The 20,064-nt window shown below is 32.2% G+C and overlaps 1 protein-coding gene across 3 annotated transcripts; it reads right to left on the minus strand.

Moving 5' to 3' along the window:
• Positions 1–604: 604 nt before the first annotated feature.
• LOC116124448 (probable leucine-rich repeat receptor-like serine/threonine-protein kinase At3g14840) lies at positions 605–16,200 on the minus strand. 3 transcript variants are annotated; one of them, XM_031410177.1, is made up of 24 exons: positions 16,016–16,200; positions 12,136–12,304; positions 11,401–11,472; positions 11,232–11,300; positions 10,751–10,822; positions 10,573–10,644; positions 10,364–10,435; positions 10,198–10,269; positions 10,057–10,128; positions 9,889–9,960; positions 9,726–9,797; positions 9,446–9,517; positions 8,875–8,940; positions 8,469–8,528; positions 8,355–8,390; positions 8,184–8,227; positions 3,688–4,061; positions 3,254–3,464; positions 2,737–2,883; positions 2,442–2,560; positions 2,123–2,333; positions 1,778–2,015; positions 1,482–1,632; positions 605–1,197 (listed from the first exon to the last, which is right to left on the minus strand). In XM_031410177.1, the coding sequence occupies exons 1-24, from the start codon at positions 16,107–16,109 to the stop codon at positions 805–807; spliced, it is 3,030 nt and encodes a 1,009-aa protein (XP_031266037.1). In that variant the 5' UTR covers positions 16,110–16,200; the 3' UTR covers positions 605–804. The 3 variants fall into 3 exon arrangements, with proteins under 3 accessions (XP_031266037.1, XP_031266038.1, XP_031266036.1); XM_031410178.1 differs by lacking the exon at positions 16,016–16,200 and adding an exon at positions 12,426–12,647 and having other exon boundaries at positions 3,266–3,464; XM_031410176.1 differs by lacking the exon at positions 16,016–16,200 and adding an exon at positions 12,426–12,647.
• Between the last annotated feature and the right edge of the window lie 3,864 nt (positions 16,201–20,064).

Genomic DNA, 20,064 nt, shown 5'->3' on the forward strand with positions numbered 1-20,064 from the left:
AGATTGGACCCTAAAGTGAATAATGAAATCAAGGACGAGTACATAAAATTTTAGTTGTGGAAAATTCATGATTTTGAGAAATGGTTCAATGGGAAGTCCTTCACCAAAGTCACACCCAAGGGTGCAGTAAAGTGGGCTCTCATTTATATTTTGGAGTGATTTATCTTGAGTAGACCTAAGAGGAGGGTTTTTAGGTATGAAAAATGTTATGGGTCAATTACTTAGATTACTGTAACTCATATCATTCTCCATATCTTCCATCCCTATATTCAACTCATCCAATTTCAGGGCGTTTTGAAACTCTTCTGCACCTGTGCCCACATCCGGATGAAAATGTTATGTATAACTAGGTGCCACATGCTCTCCAATCCCACGCACCTCATTCGATGGATTAACTCCTGTTTGATTCAGTATTGGATCTTGTTGTGTATTCAACGACTCGATGTTGATACGGTTGCTACTAGAAACGGAGAATAACAGTGTATCAACCAATGAAACATGCAGTGGAGGGTATCTCATCAGCTCTTCCAATTGCATGTTAATGAAGAATGCAAGATCATTGTCATTCTCAGTCAATATAGGATACTCTTTGGTGACTAATCTCTCAAGAGTAAGTATATTCTGGTTTTATACAAAACAATTATATTCGTAGACCTATCCTAGTTTTATTCAATTATATTCTGTTTAACATGTGGAAAAATAACAGGAAAAAAGTATACAAAAATAACATATTTGAACTTGTTTGAGGTTAAGATAGTTTGTCAAACAAGCAACCAACCAAAGGAAATTGCACATCTCTAAAGACTAATTTCTAGCAATGAGATATTCTGAATCCAGAGTGAGTGGATAAAGATCAGCCGCAGATGTTGAAGAACCTGTCCACAGCCCGTCCGCCGACATACTACAGCTCTGGTTCCCATTGTTAGATTGTTCTCTGCCGCCCTGATAATAATTTCTCATTGCTTCGAACTTGGTCTCATCAATGGAGATACTTGAGTCTGGAATCGAATCTGGAACAACAGCCTTGCCTTCAAGCATGCTTACAACTGAAGACATTGTAGGCCTAATGGCAGAAGAGGCATTGGTGCATAAGAGAGCCACATTGATCATCACCATAACTTCTTCTTTGTCAAAATCAGAGCCCAATCTTGGATCGATTAGATCCATTAAGTGTCCTTTCTCTTTTAAGAGATGAACCTGAAAAGAGGGTTAAACGAAAAAAGATTAGTCGTAAAATAGATAGTTATTGTAGAATTTGATACATGACAGTAATAATAATAGCTCCAATCCTAGATGAAGTCTGAGCATTTCATTTAAAGAATTTCTAAAATTTTTCAATCAAAATGTGTATCACCATCTTGCCTTGGTGTGCTACAAACATACTGGTTGTTTGGAATATAACATTGCTCGGCTATATTCTAATGACGACTGCAGCCATAATGAAGAATAACAAATACAACAAAGAATGGAGTAAAGTTTACCCAATCAAGAAGATAAATAGTTTCTCCCTTTGACCGCACACTACAGTTGCCTCTCCCACTAACAATTTCCAGGGCAACAACTCCAAAACTATAAACGTCTGCTTTATCAGTTAAATAACCTCGCATTGCATATTCTGGTGCCATGTATCCACTGCAAAATCATGAGTATAATATTAAGTCAGACATGCATATAACTTATGGACTTACCATCCTCACCCTGCTCATTCTGATTATTGATTTTTATAGAATTTTTATGAGACGGGAAAAAGGAGCATGTTAGTATGCCGCAAACTCACAATGTTCCGGCAACTCGTGTGCTTATGTGGGTGTTTTCCTCTTCGTCTAGCTTTGCCAAACCAAAGTCAGATATCTTAGCGTTTAGGTCCTTATCAAGAAGAACATTAGTGGCCTTGATGTCTCTATGCACAATCTTCAACCTTGATTCTTCATGGAGATAAGCCAAACCTCTCGCTATACCAACACATATCTTGTGCCTTGTTGGCCAATCCAACTTCAACTGATGCTCTTCTGGACCTTTAAACCACCAATAAACAAACTTTAGAATTTGCTAACACATGCATGTCTATAAGTGTGTGTTTTATTCATCGTTGATAGATAAAGCCTATATAGTTGAAATTTACCAAACAAAGCTCGAGCAAGACTGTTATTTTCCATGTACTCATAGATTAGCAATAATTGGTTTTCTTCTATACAACATCCATAAAGCTTTACTAGATTGGGGTGTTGCAAAGAAGAAATCATGCCAATCTCATTCACAAACTCTCGATTTCCTTGCTTAGATTTCGATGATAGCTGCTTAACTGCAATTACAGTGCTATCTGCCAAGATACCCTGCATGTTTTAGAAAAGCAGTAAGATTCCTGTATTAAAAAAGGGTACAAAAATAGTTGATACATGATATTAAACAAAAGCAAGTATTCAAAATGTGTAACACAATACCATGTAAACAGGACCAAAGCCACCTTCTCCAATCTTGTAAGCTACATCAAAGTTGTTTGTGGCAGCTTTAATTTGCCTTAGGGTAAAGGAACCAGTATGCAAGTCCAGACCCTTTAGATCTGTGGAAGAAACCAGCTTAGATAAGAAACATGTCTAAGATAATTTCTTTTTATTTCCGAATTCTATTTTGAGGGAGATCTAATGTGTACTGATTTCCTCCTCTGCCACATTTGGTATAAAATATGTGAATAAATGAAAGAACTTGTAAGAAAATTGTTAATAGCATAACATATACCTTGTTCCAATGTACTCTTCTGTCTTAGACAACCTTTCCACCAAAGGATACCCACAACCAGGATAATAGTGACCACTATTCCAACCACGATTCCAATGACTGTGCCAGTAGATATACTACTGCTTTTTTCTGATGGGGGAGTGAATTCTGCTTGGAGAGAAATAACTAAGTTACACAGACGGGAGAATACAACATTCCAAGTAAAGTCGGTAAAACATAAGTAGAGATCCTCCTTAAAATCTTAAAAATATACCAAATAAAATGAAGCAATGAACACTTTTGCTTCACGGACAAGTCAAATACTCTAGTCAAATGCTTTAATAAGGGAATGAGCTGGCTTTATTCATATTAGCTTATGTTCTACAATCGCCTTAACGAAACGCAAGTACTGTTCAATTGAAAATTACTTAAACTATTAGAAATTCATTATATAGACATGAAGCTAGGAAATTTTTGTGAAATCTATAATACCTAGCACAAACAAATAGCAACAAACACAAGGAGAAGCTGTGTTTACCATTAAACCTACCAGGTTCAACAGAAATAGCTGATATAAGAGGACCATAAACTCCTTTAGTAGGGATATCTGTTGTTCCTTTCCCAGCCCAAATAAAACGGATCTCCACAGTTTTGTTGGTGATGGAAACATGAGGTATTGAATGTATAAATGCCTTCCCAACGCCGCCAGCTGCAACCTCAATATTGAAATCCTTCAGCACCCGCTTTCCCTGCGATGATCGTATCCAATTAACTGAACTTATCATGGAGGCGGCGTATATACTCTTAGATTTCAGCTTTAACAACAATCTAAACACTGGTAGAAATTGAAATTTACATAGGCTAGTCCCATAGTTTATTATACGCCAAAATTCAATAAAAAGGGAAAATCGTCACAGTTTGGTTAATATCAAGAAATTTGTTGATGGTTAAGAAGTATAATGCAATATTCACCTGAATGTAAGCATCAAACACTCGCCTCCCCAAGCTGCTATATGTTTTGTCATCAGTAAAAATTATCTCTGCAAAGTGGAGTTTGACGGTGTAGTTTCCATTTCCCAGACAAAATCCATAATAAGTTAGAGAGAGGGGAGAAAGGCGCGCTTGTGTGTATAGCTGGGGATCATTAGTTGACAGTATGGATGAATTTTGCGCAATATATGTTTTAATGGGGCGGTCATCATCCAAGAAGCGACCAGTGCTGCTAAATGCCCAAGTATCTCTTCTGTAAAAATTTGAAGGTCCTGCTTGATATGTATCATCTTCATATGTTCTTCCATTGATAGTCTCTTCTTTTCCACCACAATTAATACCAAGAAAGTACAAAGCTGGGAATAAAAAACAAGAGTTTAGTAACTGCCGAACAATAAAATAAATAGAACAAAATTTTAATTGAGTACAGAATTATTTTTCTTCCTTTTAGTTATTACCCTGGCAGGCAGTGGAGGGGAGTACAAAGTCAAGGCATGAAGCTGTTAACCCTATTGCTATTCCTTTAAACATTATAGCATTCATATTTTTTCAAGAAGTCTGAAAGAGTGCCCTTTTGAACTTGTCTAAACACTAATTACTTTAATCTGAAAGATCGAACAAACTAGGTGATATATCCTTGTTGGAATAGAATGTAGTCCCTAACCAATGATCTGTACCTTAATAAATACACTCAAGGCACCATTTTGGATTGATAATAAGCAAATGACCATGTCATGGTCGCATGGAACAAAACATCAGAAGTTTGTATGGAGCAAATCATCAGAAGTTCAACAATAAATATGTTAGCATAGCATTGCCTCCTGAGGGTCCAAATTATAAGAGAGAACTTGTCGAAACTTGTAAGCTAAAACAGAGAATACCATGATGCAATACCCTGTATTTTATGGAATTTTATTAAATTGGATTCGGTGATTTTTGGGGTTTAAAGTGTTAGATTTTGAAACTTTTGAGGGAGCAGAATACAATTGCCGAAACAGGGAAGGACTAAAGAAATTTGCCAGATATTTTTTATGAACAATGATCGTTCAAAATAAAAGGGAAAGGGAGAGGAAGAGAAAGACGAGAAGAAGAAGAAAAAGAGGAGAGAAAGAAGAAAAGAAAGGGAAGAGAGAAAATGGAGGAGAAGGAGAGGAAGAGGTAAAGAAAGAAAAGAAAGAAGGGAGAGAAAGGAAGAAACAGCGAGAGAGAGAGAGAGAGAGGAGTAGAAAGCGATGCAAGTGGCTGGAAAAATGGTCGTCAGCGGGCAAACTCCAGTGATCGGAAGGATTAGAGGGAGATTAAGGTTATGGGAGGCAAGTAAAGCTTAAGATATTCTTTCTTTGGTGATTATTAGTTCAATTGATGTGTAAACTTTTTTATTTATTTATTTGTGTTGTCCATGAACTGGTATGAACGCATGAAGTGGATTGAAATTTGATAATTTGCTGCAATGATTCTAAATGAGTAGAACATGTGTATGATTTCTAAAGATGTGATTTTTTATATAATGGTTTATGTGCAAAAATCTATGGGTTTAATTGGCTAGTGGGCCGGCCTATTATTAATGAAGCCCAAATTGTGTTAAATAGGTTTTGGGTCGTATTGTTGTAGTGGGCTGGATTATAAATGATGTGGCCCAAATTGTGTGGTTGGGTTTTTTAGTTGGTTGGCCTATTATTAAAAAGGCCCAAAATGTTGTTGAAGGGATTTCTGGGTTCTGATTTGGATTGTAATTGGTGAAGGAATCTCTGGGGCAGCTTGTCAGTTTTACGATATTGAAGCACATGTAGGGGGTAAATTGTAAGGATTAGAAGTTTCGAGGCTAAATAAACAAACGACAGTTGTGGGTGTGAATGGATATTTTACACAGTGATATGTTTTGGGAATGTTTCGAGTATCATACTCGTATTTACGTGTTGTTGAATAGAACTGTAAGATACTACTACATGGCATGAAGTGTGAAGTGTTAGAATATTCGAGTGAGTATGTAAACAAGTGTTTGGGTTGAAGAGTAAGAATGTGTTTGTTGGATTTGAGACAACTTTTTTGTAGTAGCCATCCCCCATCAATTAGCACCTGTATATTTGACCTCATATGCGCAATGAGAGTGTGTCATCCTGAGGATAGACTATGGATGGTACCACCCTGAGGATAAACTGTGGGTTAGATATTATTACTTGATACCTCGAGGATAGATCTTGGGTGGGATTTGACAGATTATACCATGTGGATATTGGCCTATGTGGATTATGATACCCCAAGGATAGACCTTGGGTGGGATTTGACGAGATGACACCGGTATCGAGATGACCCGTATTACTGAACGATGATGATCTATACCATCCTACCGGGGCAGGATGGGAGCCTGATGAGCTCTAGGCAAGATTACACGCCGAGGATAGACTGTGGGTAGGATATTGATACTTGATGCCCCAAGGATAAACTATGGGCATGATTCTTTTATATAATACCATATTATGACACCCTGAGGATATACTGTGGATTGAGTATGGTTATCTTGTGATGATTTAGCCATCTCGAGAATAGACTGTGAATGGTGTCACCCCAAGGATAAATTGTGGGTGGCCTAGTTGGTTGTCTATATTAGGGACCTTGGGTACTAGTGTAGTAGTGTGGTGGTGGTTGCACTAACTAAATGAGTGGAATTTGTGGATACCTAGTGGATATAGGTTGGGGTGGAAATTGTGGATTCCCAGCAGGTATAGGCTTGGGTAAAAGATGGATTCATTTTGGGAGAGGTACATATACTCGGTTTGGTGATGGGTGTATCGATTTAGGTGAATTTGATACAATGACTCACGACATTCGAAAATTTGGTACGAGGGTGTGGATTACCTTGTTTGGCATGAGTTGTATGATGTAAGGTTCTACTGTTTTCCTCATGCATGTTTTTAAGACTAAAGGCTATTTCCTTATATAACTGTATTATCCACTCACTGGGCTTCCCAGCTCACTGTTAGGACCGTCTCAAGAACATTTGTGATCTTAGGCAAGAGTTACTATGGGGCATTCTAAAAATATAAACATATATTACAAAAAATTATTTCAAATTTATTCTTCTTGACTTTTGAAATGCAAAATCACTAGGAGAGGTAGACGGCGGGCTAATGGGGTCAGGTTGGTGGGGGGTTTTGGAGAACAGATGTTGGAGAAGCGATGGGTGGTGAAATGAGTGATTTCCAATGTCAAGATTGACCGGAAAAGGCTTGAGAAGTCGCGGCCCAAAATGTATCGGTGTCTGGCAATTGACAGAGTAAACAAATGAGGTATGATAGGGGTTTTGGTGAGATGGCTGAGAGGAGGAAAATGGTGGTGTCGAGGAAAGCCAACAACGTCGGATACATGCCAAAAAGGCCACAAAAGGCTGTCGCATGCTATGGAGTTGGGTTGCGAGATTCGTAAAAAATTGGCCAAATCGAGGGCTATCAAGGTTAGGAAAACACTTGGGAGATGATAAAGTGATGATTTCGGTCGATTTTGGTAAGAAAATGGATCGGAATCAACTCCAAAGGCCGGCGGCGAAAGAGGGGTGAAAATGATTTATGTGAATGTCAAATTTTGGGATGGAATTGGGGGTGGGTAATTTGAGACACATAAATGACTATTTTTGTCTTTTATTGTTAAAAGAAATTCAATGTATTAATTTAGGGGTATAAATTAGAATATATGAAACTAGAGGTACAAACTTGCTATTTTGTCAGACTTTGGGTGGGAATATATGGAAAAGGTTTATAATAATTTTGGTCTTTTTGACTTTTTTTGGGGGGCCCCTTGGCCTAGATAAAAAATTATACACAGTTTTCCTTTTTGTAGTATATTAAAAAAAAAATTTATAAAAAATTTGGACCTCTATTTTTGGGGGCCCTAGGTAGGTGCCTCACTTGCCTACCCCTTGAGCCAGCCCTGCTCACTGTTTTATGTTTTTCCCCTAGGTTTGCATACAAGATACGCTTTAGATTGGCCAGTTCTAATACAATGTTTTATGTAAATTGTTTTCTAAGATTTATGTTTTTAAGAATTACGTTTTGTGTTGTACTACTGTCATTAAAGTTTGTATAAATGGAGTTTTATAAATTGTTTTTTGAAAATTTTCACCGTTCTCTCTCGATCCTAAGTCTCTCGAAGTGTCTAGATCCGACGGGATAGGGATGACCCAGGATGGGGGCGTGAGTGACACATGATTTATGCACCATTTGTGAAAGACAATGTAAAACTCAGCATTTTGTCAATGTAAAACTGCAGTTATGTCACAGATTTTGGACGAGACATTGCGATCTAAATTTCCAACTACAGCATACTACGAGAACAACCAAATAGAAGAAGGTCCAAACCTAACTGGCCATAGCTATATAGTGTATTGCAGTATAGATGTCTAAAAAGAAGATTAACAAGCAGCAGATCCAGAAAATAACATGAGAGCCTAGAATTATGAAAACATATTTGACATTTCAACTTACTTTTTGGACACTGAGAGCTCCTCAAACATGAAACAATGCTGGTGCTAAAAAAATGTAAAGGTAGAGGTTAGCATCATAACAACGTAATTTATCACTGGATCTTGTTAAATGACACAAATAAATCAAATTGTTTTTTCATGCATGTTATTGGAAGGTGAATTAAAAACTTACGAGTCACTGGCCTTAGAAGAGCTTCCAAACAAGTTCCTACAGTAAATGGTACAAATATAAAACTCAGAATATAGAAGATATTGAAGGTTCTAATTAGTAAAATAGTATTCTTACACGTTTCCAGGTTGGCAGGTCTCTGAATTTCCACCAGTGAAATTGTTATAAGAAAGATCACTGCCACCGAAATCCCAAAGAGATTCATTATCTTTAAGAATGCATATTTACGTAGTATTTACACAATAAGGAAAACAGAAACGGCCTTGTTCTTCACTTGCAATTGCAGTTTGCAACCATGTAAAGAACTTAAATTTCCATATCGACGGCCTATGCATTGGCAGTTAGGATAGCATAATAAGTATATGTCATGGACAGATGCAGAGTCCACATTTGAAACCATATTATGCCAACAGGCTTCACGGGATTTGATGTATAAATTAATATAGGAATACAATAGTTTCAAAAGTGATAGAATCAAGATTCTTTAGCATAAATGATAGAGGGCATGTGGAGAGAAACTTACGAGTTGTCATCTTTTCCCAGCAGCCAAGCAGGCACTTCTCCAGTTAGTAAGTTTCCGGTTAAAAATCTAGAGCAAATGAACATAAAAAATTCAGTAAAATACGTCTTTCATCTCCATTACTGAAATCCTAAGGAGAATTATTATATTATTCATACCAATGGTGAGCACAACACAAGAAAAAAAGATAAAAAGGTGATATTTATACAATTATATAACTCAAACATACCACTCATATTTCAGTTCCAGTAGTGACAAATTCTAAAATCCTATCACAAACAGATATGAATTGGGGTTTCAATGCACCTCTTACTAACAATTATAAGTCAAACACACCACTCTTATTTCAGTCTCTATAATATGTATTTGTGATATGTGTGTCAGTGTTCTTGAGCTTGTCTTTATAAACTTCTTAATAGTGCAACGAGAAAGCTTGTGGGGTTGATCTTGTTGCGCTCTAACATAGATGATCAGGCAGTACTGTCCATTGAATCAGTTTGGAAATTATTTTCTAGGGACTCTAGAAACAGTTGCCCGCGATGAAGAAAAGTCAGTTTTAAAACAATATACGTACATGTAATCCACATCTTTTAGACCAGTCGGGTTGGTCGGGAGCACTCCACTTAGCTTGTTAAAGCTGAGATCTCTGCAAGATAAAAACATAAAACGTAGCATTAAGCTGATGTGTGTTTGAGCGAATTTATACGGTGAAGCGCAAATAATTTGGCAGAGCAAATGAAAATTAGCATCCAAAGAAAAGAAACTATCAATGAAGCATCTGTAGTGGTAGAGAATTTTCTAAAGATGTTTTTTAATCTCAAACAGAAGGAAGAGAAAAAACAGAGTATACTAACAATGTTTTCAAGGTTGTGATTTTCCCAAGATCTAATGGTATATCTCCAATGAGGTTGCAACTTCTCAATATCCTGTAACACAACCAAATGTTACCACTTTCAATTTCTTACCAGAAGATGCATATAATTTCTACAAACTGTAGTCCTGGATCAATTTACTTACAGTGTTTTCAGCTTAGTCATCTTACTAAGCGGCGGAAAACGCGCATCACTTCCATTCAAGTCACTGATTCTCCTGCATATTGAAATTTAACCAAGAACAACTCTAATATAAATCCAACATACATGACATAATAAAAATAAATGAGTTGAAATATCAAACTACACTTACAGCTCAGTTAAGTTTTCCAAAGCAGAAATGGCAGAAGGAATTGGACCTTCCAAACCGCTTCCCTGAATAAATCTGTTGAACCATTTCAATATAATTAGATGATCATAATATAACACAAACCATAAAGAATAAAGCTCTCACAATTTGGTAAGGTCTGTCCAGTTCTGAATAAAATTAGGTATCTGTCCAGTGAAGTTGTTATCGCCAATTCGACTGCATAAAGTTGAGAAAAAAAATTGATAATTTTAAATGCAATAAATAACAAATTTGAGCTTAAACAGTAATAAAAATCAAAGATTTATCTTACAATTCCTTCAGTGTGGTCAAATTAGCAAATGTTTCTGGCAATTCCCCAGTAAAATTGTTTGAGGTAAGAAGGCTATAGCAACAAAAATATCAACAAAGATCAATGTAAATATTCAAATACTTGTAAAATTTACTGAGTAAAGAGATAATTCCCCTTTCTTCGATTTCTATTTTGGGAAAAAATGTAAAAATACAGATTCATTGTCTTACAGTCTTTCAATGCTGGGGAGATTTCCAAGCTCTGGAGGCAAATCTCCTGAAAGTTGATTGAACTCCAGGACTCTACACGTTTATCATACATATATAAATAATGATCACTTAGCAACAAGATTGCAATAACTTTCAGAAATTGAGAAGCAATAGAAGATTGAAAAAAGAAAAGACTCACAAACTTTTAAGCGTGGTAATTTTTGCAAGATCTTTTGGAATTGTGCCCGTTAACCGATTTCCAAGAAGTGTACTGAATCCACACCATCCATTTGTTATTAGTCTCATAAACGTTAAAGCAAGTATATCATGAATTTTGTATTTCCATTGACAACAAATTCTAAGTTTGTTTTAACTGTTTTGTATGTCGATTATAAGATTAATTAACACAGTACTTTTAAAATCATGGCTTGTATTAGATAATATGCACCTGAGCTTCAAATGTTACAGTGTACCATGTATACCCAGAAATTTCTCATATATATAATTTGTTCACGTAAACATCTTAGCATGAACGACATGAAATTGTTAATATATAAATTAAGGGTCAATGACTAGTCGTTAACTTATAAAAATCAAAGTCAAACAACAGTCAACTTTTAGATAATTTGCAGAAAAAAAATATTAATGTTTGATGGAGAGAAAGAGACTAGAGAGCATACATGTTGATGAGTGGCAGGGTGCTCCATTCTGGCGGGATTCCGCCACTGAGATAATTGCGAGTGAGGTCACTACAGTGAAGAGGGAGTGAGTGAATGTCAAATGGGTCATTTAAAAAACAACAAAGGGTAAAATTGGAACGAAAAAGGTTAGACTGGTTATAGTACTTACATTTGTTGGAGGAAAGATAGCCTAGTCAATTCTGGTGGAAGAGTGCCAGGGAGACTCTCAGACTTGAGAATTCTGTGTTATATTTTAATAAAATAAAAAGGAATATATATATATTTTGTATGTTTATAATATTAAGACGTATCAATATTCAAAATAAAGTAATGTTACGTTAATAATTCAATTTCATAATTTTAAAAGTTTATTATTGATTAATCCGTAAAGAGATAAATACACACCAATATAACCTATTTTATAAACTAATCAATATCAAAAGTTTTGAGATTGAATTATAAAGTATGATAGCTCTTTACAGTAAGCTACAAAGATAAGCATCGAGAAGCAGCAAATTGGTAGCTAGACGGAGGTAGGCCGCACCGCACTTATTTTTGTTAGCTGGAATTCACTATAAAAGCATATTTGTCCATATGCATGGAAAATATCACGTAGTTTTCAGTATTTTATTTGAAAGAGGTTTTTATTTTATTTATATTTTCAAAAGTGTATTATGTTTATTTATGTGGTGCTTGAGTGAAGAATGAAGATCAATCCACACGAAAAACACTTATTAGGTATATTAAAAACATTTTTTTGTGGAAGCAATTAGTAGATATATAATGTTTTTATTAAAAAAAAAAAAATTTATCAACCCAAAAGAATCAAATTATTTCCTAATTCCAGTTTTATTAATGGTGTCAAAGTGTGGGGAAGAGAGAGCGAGTAAAAGAGAGACAATACATGCTAACAACATGACAAACAGTGCCATTGGAGAAGGAGCAATTGCAAGTGACGTTTTTCAGAAGATTCTCTGCAACTGCAACCCAACTCTCCTCTTTACTGCACGGATCTACACTGAAATTCCAATCTCTTTTGCCTAGCCTCTTTGCTATCTCTTTTAAAGCTTCCACTGAAAAAAAAAATAAAAAAATAAAAAGAAGAAGAAGAAGAATCGTAAACAAAATCAATTTACACAACACAACCATTCTTAATTTATATGCTTAAAGAAAAATAATATATATGTATCATACCTTCACTTTCTGGCAAAACGGGGGCTCCAGAAGCCAAAGTTATGAGACAAAAGGCAGAAACAAGTGAAAGGAAAAGGAGATGATGAAACAACATCGTATAATTTTATATATGTTGCAGATCAGAAATTATATAAGTAGCAAGATATATATAGCTCTTCGCAGAGTGAAAATAAAAAGATTTAATGCATGAAAATACTTGGAAGGTACATAGTAAGGGGAAAAACTGGGAGACTTCTGGGCTGCGTCGCTCTTTTAAAGGGTAGAAGATAGTAGAAATTATTTAATGCATGACAAAGACACATATCTGTCATGTCATGCATATTTCAATTATTAATAATCTATTGCTACGTATAATCAGGGGCGGATCCTCCAGCCCCTTTCAGGGTGGGCTTACCGACATTAAAAAAAATAAGAATTATTATATATGTATCCAAACTAACAAAAATATTTGTTATAGACAATAAAACTTCTCTATAGTCATAATAGTGAGATTAAATAATTTTATTATTATAAGGAGGTTATAACTTAATAAAAGTATAGTTAAAAAAATTTCTTATTTTATAATTAATGTTTCAGTAGTACAATATTAGGATTTCAATTCATGTTTTAATAATATTAGGGTTTCAATTAATCGCTTCAATTACCTACTTTTGAAACGGATAGAAGATCGTGTTTTGAAACTAACAAAGATAACTATCTTTGATGGAATTGTAAATATAGTTGTTACATGACAACTGATGTAAAGCCGCAAACAATTGTTAATTATTTTAAGCATTACAAAATTAGGACCTCCAATGTCGATGAATTGCAAGTTACAAATAAAATAGATGAGGAGAATCAAAAAGTCATTATAGAATTATGTGATCAGATTCTGACAACTTTACTACACTAATCGAATAAATATTAATGTCTTCATTAATCATCCAAATGAGTAACAAGTCATGTATGCTTTAACAAAAGAAGAAATCATTTCTACAATTAAACAAGAAGAGAAATGAAATAATTATGAGGATGATAATATGAAAATACAAAAAATTTCATGTCAAGAAGCTTTAAACAAGCTTGAGAAACTAGAAATGTTCTGGATTTAACAAGAAAATATCTATGCTAGCGAGTAATGTACCCGCAAGTTAAAAGATGTGGTAACAACTCTAAAACATAAATTATTGTCCCAAACAACTTCAGATAAATATTTTATTTTATCTTAAACCTTTAATGTAACATACTATATATTTTTTTGCAATACACATATAATTATTACTATGTGGAGGCAACTTTCCTTAAGACGAGAATTAGAAAAATTATAACTTATTACAACGTGAAGTTTATTCTTATTTATAACTATCCCAAATTAGGAATATAATTTTTTATGACTATGTAAAGTTTATTCATATATAGAGTATCACTATAGAGAGGTTTTACTATATATATATATTAAGCCCATATAATATTAAAAGTTTAAAACTTTTTCCATTCTTCTTCTCCATGACTCTACTTGCTTCTTATGATTTTATCTCCAAATTCTTTACTTTCTTATTCTCTTTCTCATACTATTCGCTCTTAAAACTTTTGAAGATTGAAACCATTGAAGCTTTCACTACTCAAGGTGCCACAATTAGCTTTATTTTATATTTTATCAGTTTTGCGTATGTGTACTGCTCATTTCAATTTAGTTTATTTTATGGTTGAATCAAACTTGTTTTTTGGAGGTTTTTTATTCTAATTTGAGGGAAAAAGACATGTATTTTGTGAGTTTATTTTGTGTTTTGTGTTTAAAAATGTTCCTACTTTTCTAAATTAAAACTTAACTACATTTTAAAGGACGTTATTTTTCATCCTTCACCCATCACTTTTCTACATTTCAAACATCACCGTTTAGCTGCTCAAAATTATTAAAGAAACTTAAGTTATTATCTATGTTTGTACCAAGAAAAATCTCCATTTTTTTTATTAATTGATATTAAAAGTCAATGCAACGTCGACTTAATTTAAGTTTTAGTTGACTTTATCTTAGGCTAGGTTTGATCAAACTCATAAAAATTTATATTATAATCTTTGGAAGCCAAAAAAAAAAATAATAATAAATAAAAATTAAAAGAAGGTTTTGCTCAAGGTTTACTTTACACATTTATTCAAAATTTTCTTCTCATAGATTTATTCAAGTAGGAATGTATTGTGTTATTGCATTATTTTCTTTCAGGTTTTGATATTGTATTATTTTATTTGCTTAAGGTTTGATAATTTTTTGAATTTTTACTAGTTATTTGGCAAACAATGGCAGAGCCGCAAAAACCCCCCTAGACAAAAATTTTGGGTCAACCACTGCGTATAATTATAACACAATAAAGGGTAAAGTAGGAACATAAAAGAAAGAGGGTTGGGTGTGAAGTATCATATGACTAGAGCGACTTAATTGATAATTGATTGTAGAATTTTGCTAAGAAACTTAAAGCATTTATTTCATGACTCTAACTCAAAACTCCTTTATTTAAAGCCTCGGAAATCCATGTGAAGAACACATGACATTAATTGCCCCTTTAAGCTTCATAGATACACATATGATGTGGATTTAAAATTTTAAGGACAGTGCTGTTTGGATAAGTTGATACGGATTAAAAACTTTTTTAAGAAAGTAAAATTAAAAATTTACCTTTCAGCAAAATAAATTTATTTTGGGCTCCTAGACCTGCCTTTTGGAGGGAAAACAATTCCCTCTATGGACATTATGGAAAGATGAGAGAGAAATAATATTTCTAAGAATAGAAGTTGAAAAGTTGGAATTAATTTGTTGTAATAATTAAATTTCTTTAAAAAAAAAAATGTAAACTTTTTCCTTGAAATTTTATCATTTCCACAGCTGCTACATTTGCGATGATGGATGGCATCAATACTTGTCTCTAGTAGATAATGCAAACCCTCATATTAGAATACTATCATTAATAGTCTTAAAATATAATATTATTTAAAAGATCATATTATAGTTAATGGTTTTAAAAGATAATGCGAACCCTGATCTCATATTAGAATATTATGTAAGCCATATAATGATATACTATTAATGCAAGTAAGACTATTTTCTAAAAGTAGATATTCTATTTAAAAAAATTTATGATTCACAAAATTATAGAGATAAACAAAAAGTTATACTACTATGTAAAATTGGTAACAAACATGTTAATTTTAGGGGTGAATGATTCTGGGTACCCTGTATTTTTTGGGGGAATCGGAACCGCACAGAGCAGATTCCCAAAAAAAGGAACCGGAACCGCACAGTGCATGTTTTTAAATTCAAGAAACCGGAACTTAAAATGCAGGTTTTGGTTCCTTTCCCGGGTACCCTATAAAAAATCGATTACCCCCCTATTAGTTTAAAAAATAAAAAAAAATACCTTAAAAGTTTACAAATACACCCCTAACAAATTTTGATTACTCATTCATTTGTGTCCAATGTAACTCATAAATCCTCTAATCAATTAAATTTCTAATCATTTAATTAATTACTAATGTTTAATCGTAAACAAAATCAATTTACACAACACAACCATTCTTAATTTATATGATTAAAGAAAAATAATATATATGTATCATACCTTCACTTTCTGGCAAAACGGGGGCTCCAGAAGCCAAAGTTATGAGACAAAAGGCAGAAATAAGTGAAACGAAAAGGAGATGATGAAACAACATCGTATAATTTTATATATGTTGCAGATCAGAAATTATATAAGTAGCAAGATATATATAGCTATTCGCAGTGTGAAAATAAAAATGATTTAATGCATGAAAATACTTGGAAGGTACATAGTAAGGGGAAAAACTGGGAGACTTCGGGGCTGCGTCGCTCTTTGAAAGGGTAGAAGATAGTAGAAATTATTTAATGCATGACAAAGACACACAACTGTCATGTCATGCATATTTCAATTATTAATAATCTATCGCTACGTATAATCAGGGGCGGATCCTCCAGCCCCTTTCAGGGTGGGCTTACCGACATTAAAAAAAAGTATAAAAAAATTATAATTAATATATGTACTTAGGTAAATAAGAATTATTATACATATATTCAAACTAATAAAAATATTTGTTATATACAGTAAAACCTCTCTATAGTTATAATGGTGAGATTAACTAATTTTATTACTATAAGGAAGTTATAACTTAATAGAAGTATAGTTAAAAAAATTTCTTATTTCATAATTAATGTTTTAGTAGTACAATATTAGGATTTCAATTCATGTTTTAATAATATTAGGGTTTTAATTAATCGCTTCAATTGCCTACTTTTGAAATAAATAGAAAATCGTGTTTTGAAACTAATAAAGATAACTGTCCTTGATGGAATTGTAAATATAATTGTTGCATGACAACTTATGTGAAGCCACAAATAATTGTCAATTGTTTTAAGCATTACAAAATTAAGACCCCCAATGTCAATGAATTGCAAGTTACAAATGAAGTAGATGAGGAGAATCAAAAAGTCATCGTAGAATTATGTGATCAGATTCTGACAACTTCACTACACTAATCGAATGAATATTAATGTCTTCCTTAATCATCCAAATGAGTAACAAGTCATATATGCTTTAATAAAAGAAGAAATCATTTCTATAATTAAACAAAAAGAGAAATGAAATAATTATGAGGATGATAATATGAAAATACAAAAAAATTCATGTCAAGAAGCTTTAAACATGCTTGAGAAACTAGAAATGTTATGGCTTTAACAAGAAAATGTCTATGCTAGTGAGTAATGCATCCGCAAGTTAAAAGATGTGATAACAACTCTAAAACATAAATTATTATCCCAAACAACTTCAGATAAATATTTTATTTCATCTTAAACCTTTAATGTAACATACGATATTTTTTTTTGCAATACACAGATAATTATTACTATATGGAGGCAACTTTCCTTAAGACGAGAATTAGAAAAATTATAACTTATTACAACGTGAAGTTTATTCTTATTTATAACTATCCCAAATTGGGAATATAATTTTTTATGACTATGTAGAGTTTATTCCTATATAGAGTATAACTATAGAGAGGTTTTACTGTATATAAATTAAGCCCAAAAAATATTAAAACTTTAAAACTTTTTCCATTCTTCTTCTCCACGACTCTACTTGCTTCTTATGATTTTATCCCCAAAATTCTTTACTTTCTCATTCTCTTTCTCATACTATTCACTCTTAAAACTTTTGAAGATTGAAACTGTTGAAGCTTTCACTACTCAAGGTACCACAATTAGCTTTATTTTCTATTTTATCAGTTTTGCGTATGTTTACTACTAATTTTAATTTAGTTTATTTTATGGATGAATCAAGCTTGTTTTTTATTCTAATTTGAGGGAAAAAGACATGGATTTTGTGAGTTTATTTTGTGTTTTGTGTTTAAGAATGTTCCTGCTTTCCTAAATTAAAACTTAACTACGTTTTAAAGGACGTTATTTTTCATCCTTCACCCACCATTTTTCTACATTTCAAACGTCACCGTTTAGCTGCTCAAAATTATTAAAGAAATTTAAGTTATTATCTATGTTTGTACCAAGAAAAATCTCCATTTTTTTATTAATTGATATTAAAAGTCAATGCAACGTTGACTTGACTTAAGTTTTAGTTTACTTTATCTTAGGCTAGGTTTGATCAAACTGATGAAAATTTATATTATAATCTTTGGAAGCTAAAAATAAATAAATAAAAATTAAAAGAAGGTTTTGCTCAAGGTTTACTTAACACATTTACTCAAAATTTTCTTCTCATAGATTTATTCAAGTAAGAATGTATTGTGTTATTGCATTATTTTCTTCCAGATTTTGATATTGTATTATTTTATTTGTTTAAGGTTTGGTAATTTTTTAAAGTTCTTACTAGTTATTTGACAAACAATGGCAAAGCCGCGAAAGCCCCCCTAGACAAAAATTTTGGGTCTACCACTGCGTATAATTATAACACATAAAGGGTAAAATAGGAACATAAAAGAAAGAGGGTTGGGTGTGAAGTATCATATGACTAGAGCGACTTAATTGATAATTGATGGTAGAATTTTGCTAAGTAAATTTTGGATAAGTTGATACGGATTAAAAACTTTTTTGAGAAAGTAAATTTAAAAATGTATCTTTCAGTAAAATAAATTTATTTTGGGCTCCTAGACCCTGCCTTTTGGAGGGAAAACAATTCCCTCTATGGACATTATGGAAAGATGGAAGAGAAGTAATGATTATTTTAATATTTCTAAGAATAGAAGTTGAAAAGTTGGAATTAATTTGTTGTAATAATTAAATTTCTTTAAAAAAAGAAAAAACATGTAAATTTTTTCCTTGAAATTTTATCATTTCCACAACTGCTACATTTGCGACGATGAATGGCATCAATACCTGTCTCTAGTAGATAATGCAAACCCTGATCTTATATTATAATACTATCATTAATAGTCTTAAAATATAATATTATTTAAAAGAAAATATTATGGTTAATAGTCTTAAAAGATAATGCGAACCTTGATCTCATATTAGAATATTATGTAAGCCATATAATGATATACTATTAATGCAAGTAAGACTATTTTCTAAAAGTAGATATTCTATTTAAAAAATTTTATGATTCACAAAATTATAGACATAAACAAAAATTTATACTACTATGTAAAATTGGTAACAAACATGTTACTTCTAGGGGTGAATGATTCTGGGTACCCTGCATTTTTCGGGGGAACTGGAACCGCACAAAGCAGATTCCCAAAAAAAAGAATCAGAACTGGAATCGCACAGTGCAGGTTCTTAAATTCAAGGAATCAGAACCTAAAATACAGGTTTCGATTCCTTTTCCGGATACCCTATAAAAAATTAATTATCCCCCAATTAGTTTAAAAAATAACAAAAATACCTTAAAAGTTTACAAATACACCCCTAACAAATTTTGATTACTCATTCATTTGTGTCCAATGTAACTCATAAATCCTCTAATCATTTAATTAATTACTAATGTTTAATGTTTATAATATAATGTCATAATTAATTAAGTAATCATTTAATTATGTAATGTTATAATTAATTAAGTGATCATACTATAATGTAAATTGTAATGTTATAATTAATTAAGTAATCATTTAATTATATAATATTATAATTAATTAAGTGATCATACTATAATGTAAATTGTAATGTTATAGTTAATTAAGTAATATACTATTTAACTATAATGTAATATTATAATTAATTAAATTTCTAATCATTTAATTAAGTATTATACTAATGTTTATAATAAAATGTTATAATTAAGTAATCATACTATAAATTTATAATGTAATGTTATAATTAATTAAAATTCTAATTATTTAATTAAGTATTGTGTAAATTACTAATGTTTATAATATAATGTCATAATCAATTAAGTAATCATTTAATTATATAATATTATAATTACTTATGTGATCATACTATAATGTAATGTTATAATGAATTAAGTAATCATACAGTAAATCTATAATTTAATATTGTAATTAATTAAATTTCTAATCATTTAATTAATGTACTAATATTTATAATAGAATATTATAATTGATTAAGTAATCATACTATAAACCTATAATGTAATGTTAAAATTAATTAAATTTTTAATAATTTAACTAAGTAATATAATAA

The sequence above is a fragment of the Pistacia vera genome, unplaced genomic scaffold, assembly GCF_008641045.1.
Source record: "Pistacia vera cultivar Batoury unplaced genomic scaffold, PisVer_v2 Contig152, whole genome shotgun sequence".
NCBI classification, from domain to species: domain Eukaryota; kingdom Viridiplantae; phylum Streptophyta; class Magnoliopsida; order Sapindales; family Anacardiaceae; genus Pistacia; species Pistacia vera.

What these genes read in the sequence shown, in the direction of transcription:
- LOC116124448 (XM_031410177.1), bottom strand. Translation starts at nt 16,109, where the DNA reads ATGTTGTTTCATCATCTCCTTTTCGTTTCACTTATTTCTGCCTTTTGT. An exon ending in TGAACCTGGTAGGTTTAATG is followed by an intron (nt 2,884 to 3,253) that starts GTAAACACAGCT and finishes CTCTCCAAGCAG; the next exon opens with AATTCACTCCCCCATCAGAA. An exon ending in CTATTTATCTTCTTGATTGG is followed by an intron (nt 1,198 to 1,481) that starts GTAAACTTTACT and finishes CCCTCTTTTCAG; the next exon opens with GTTCATCTCTTAAAAGAGAA.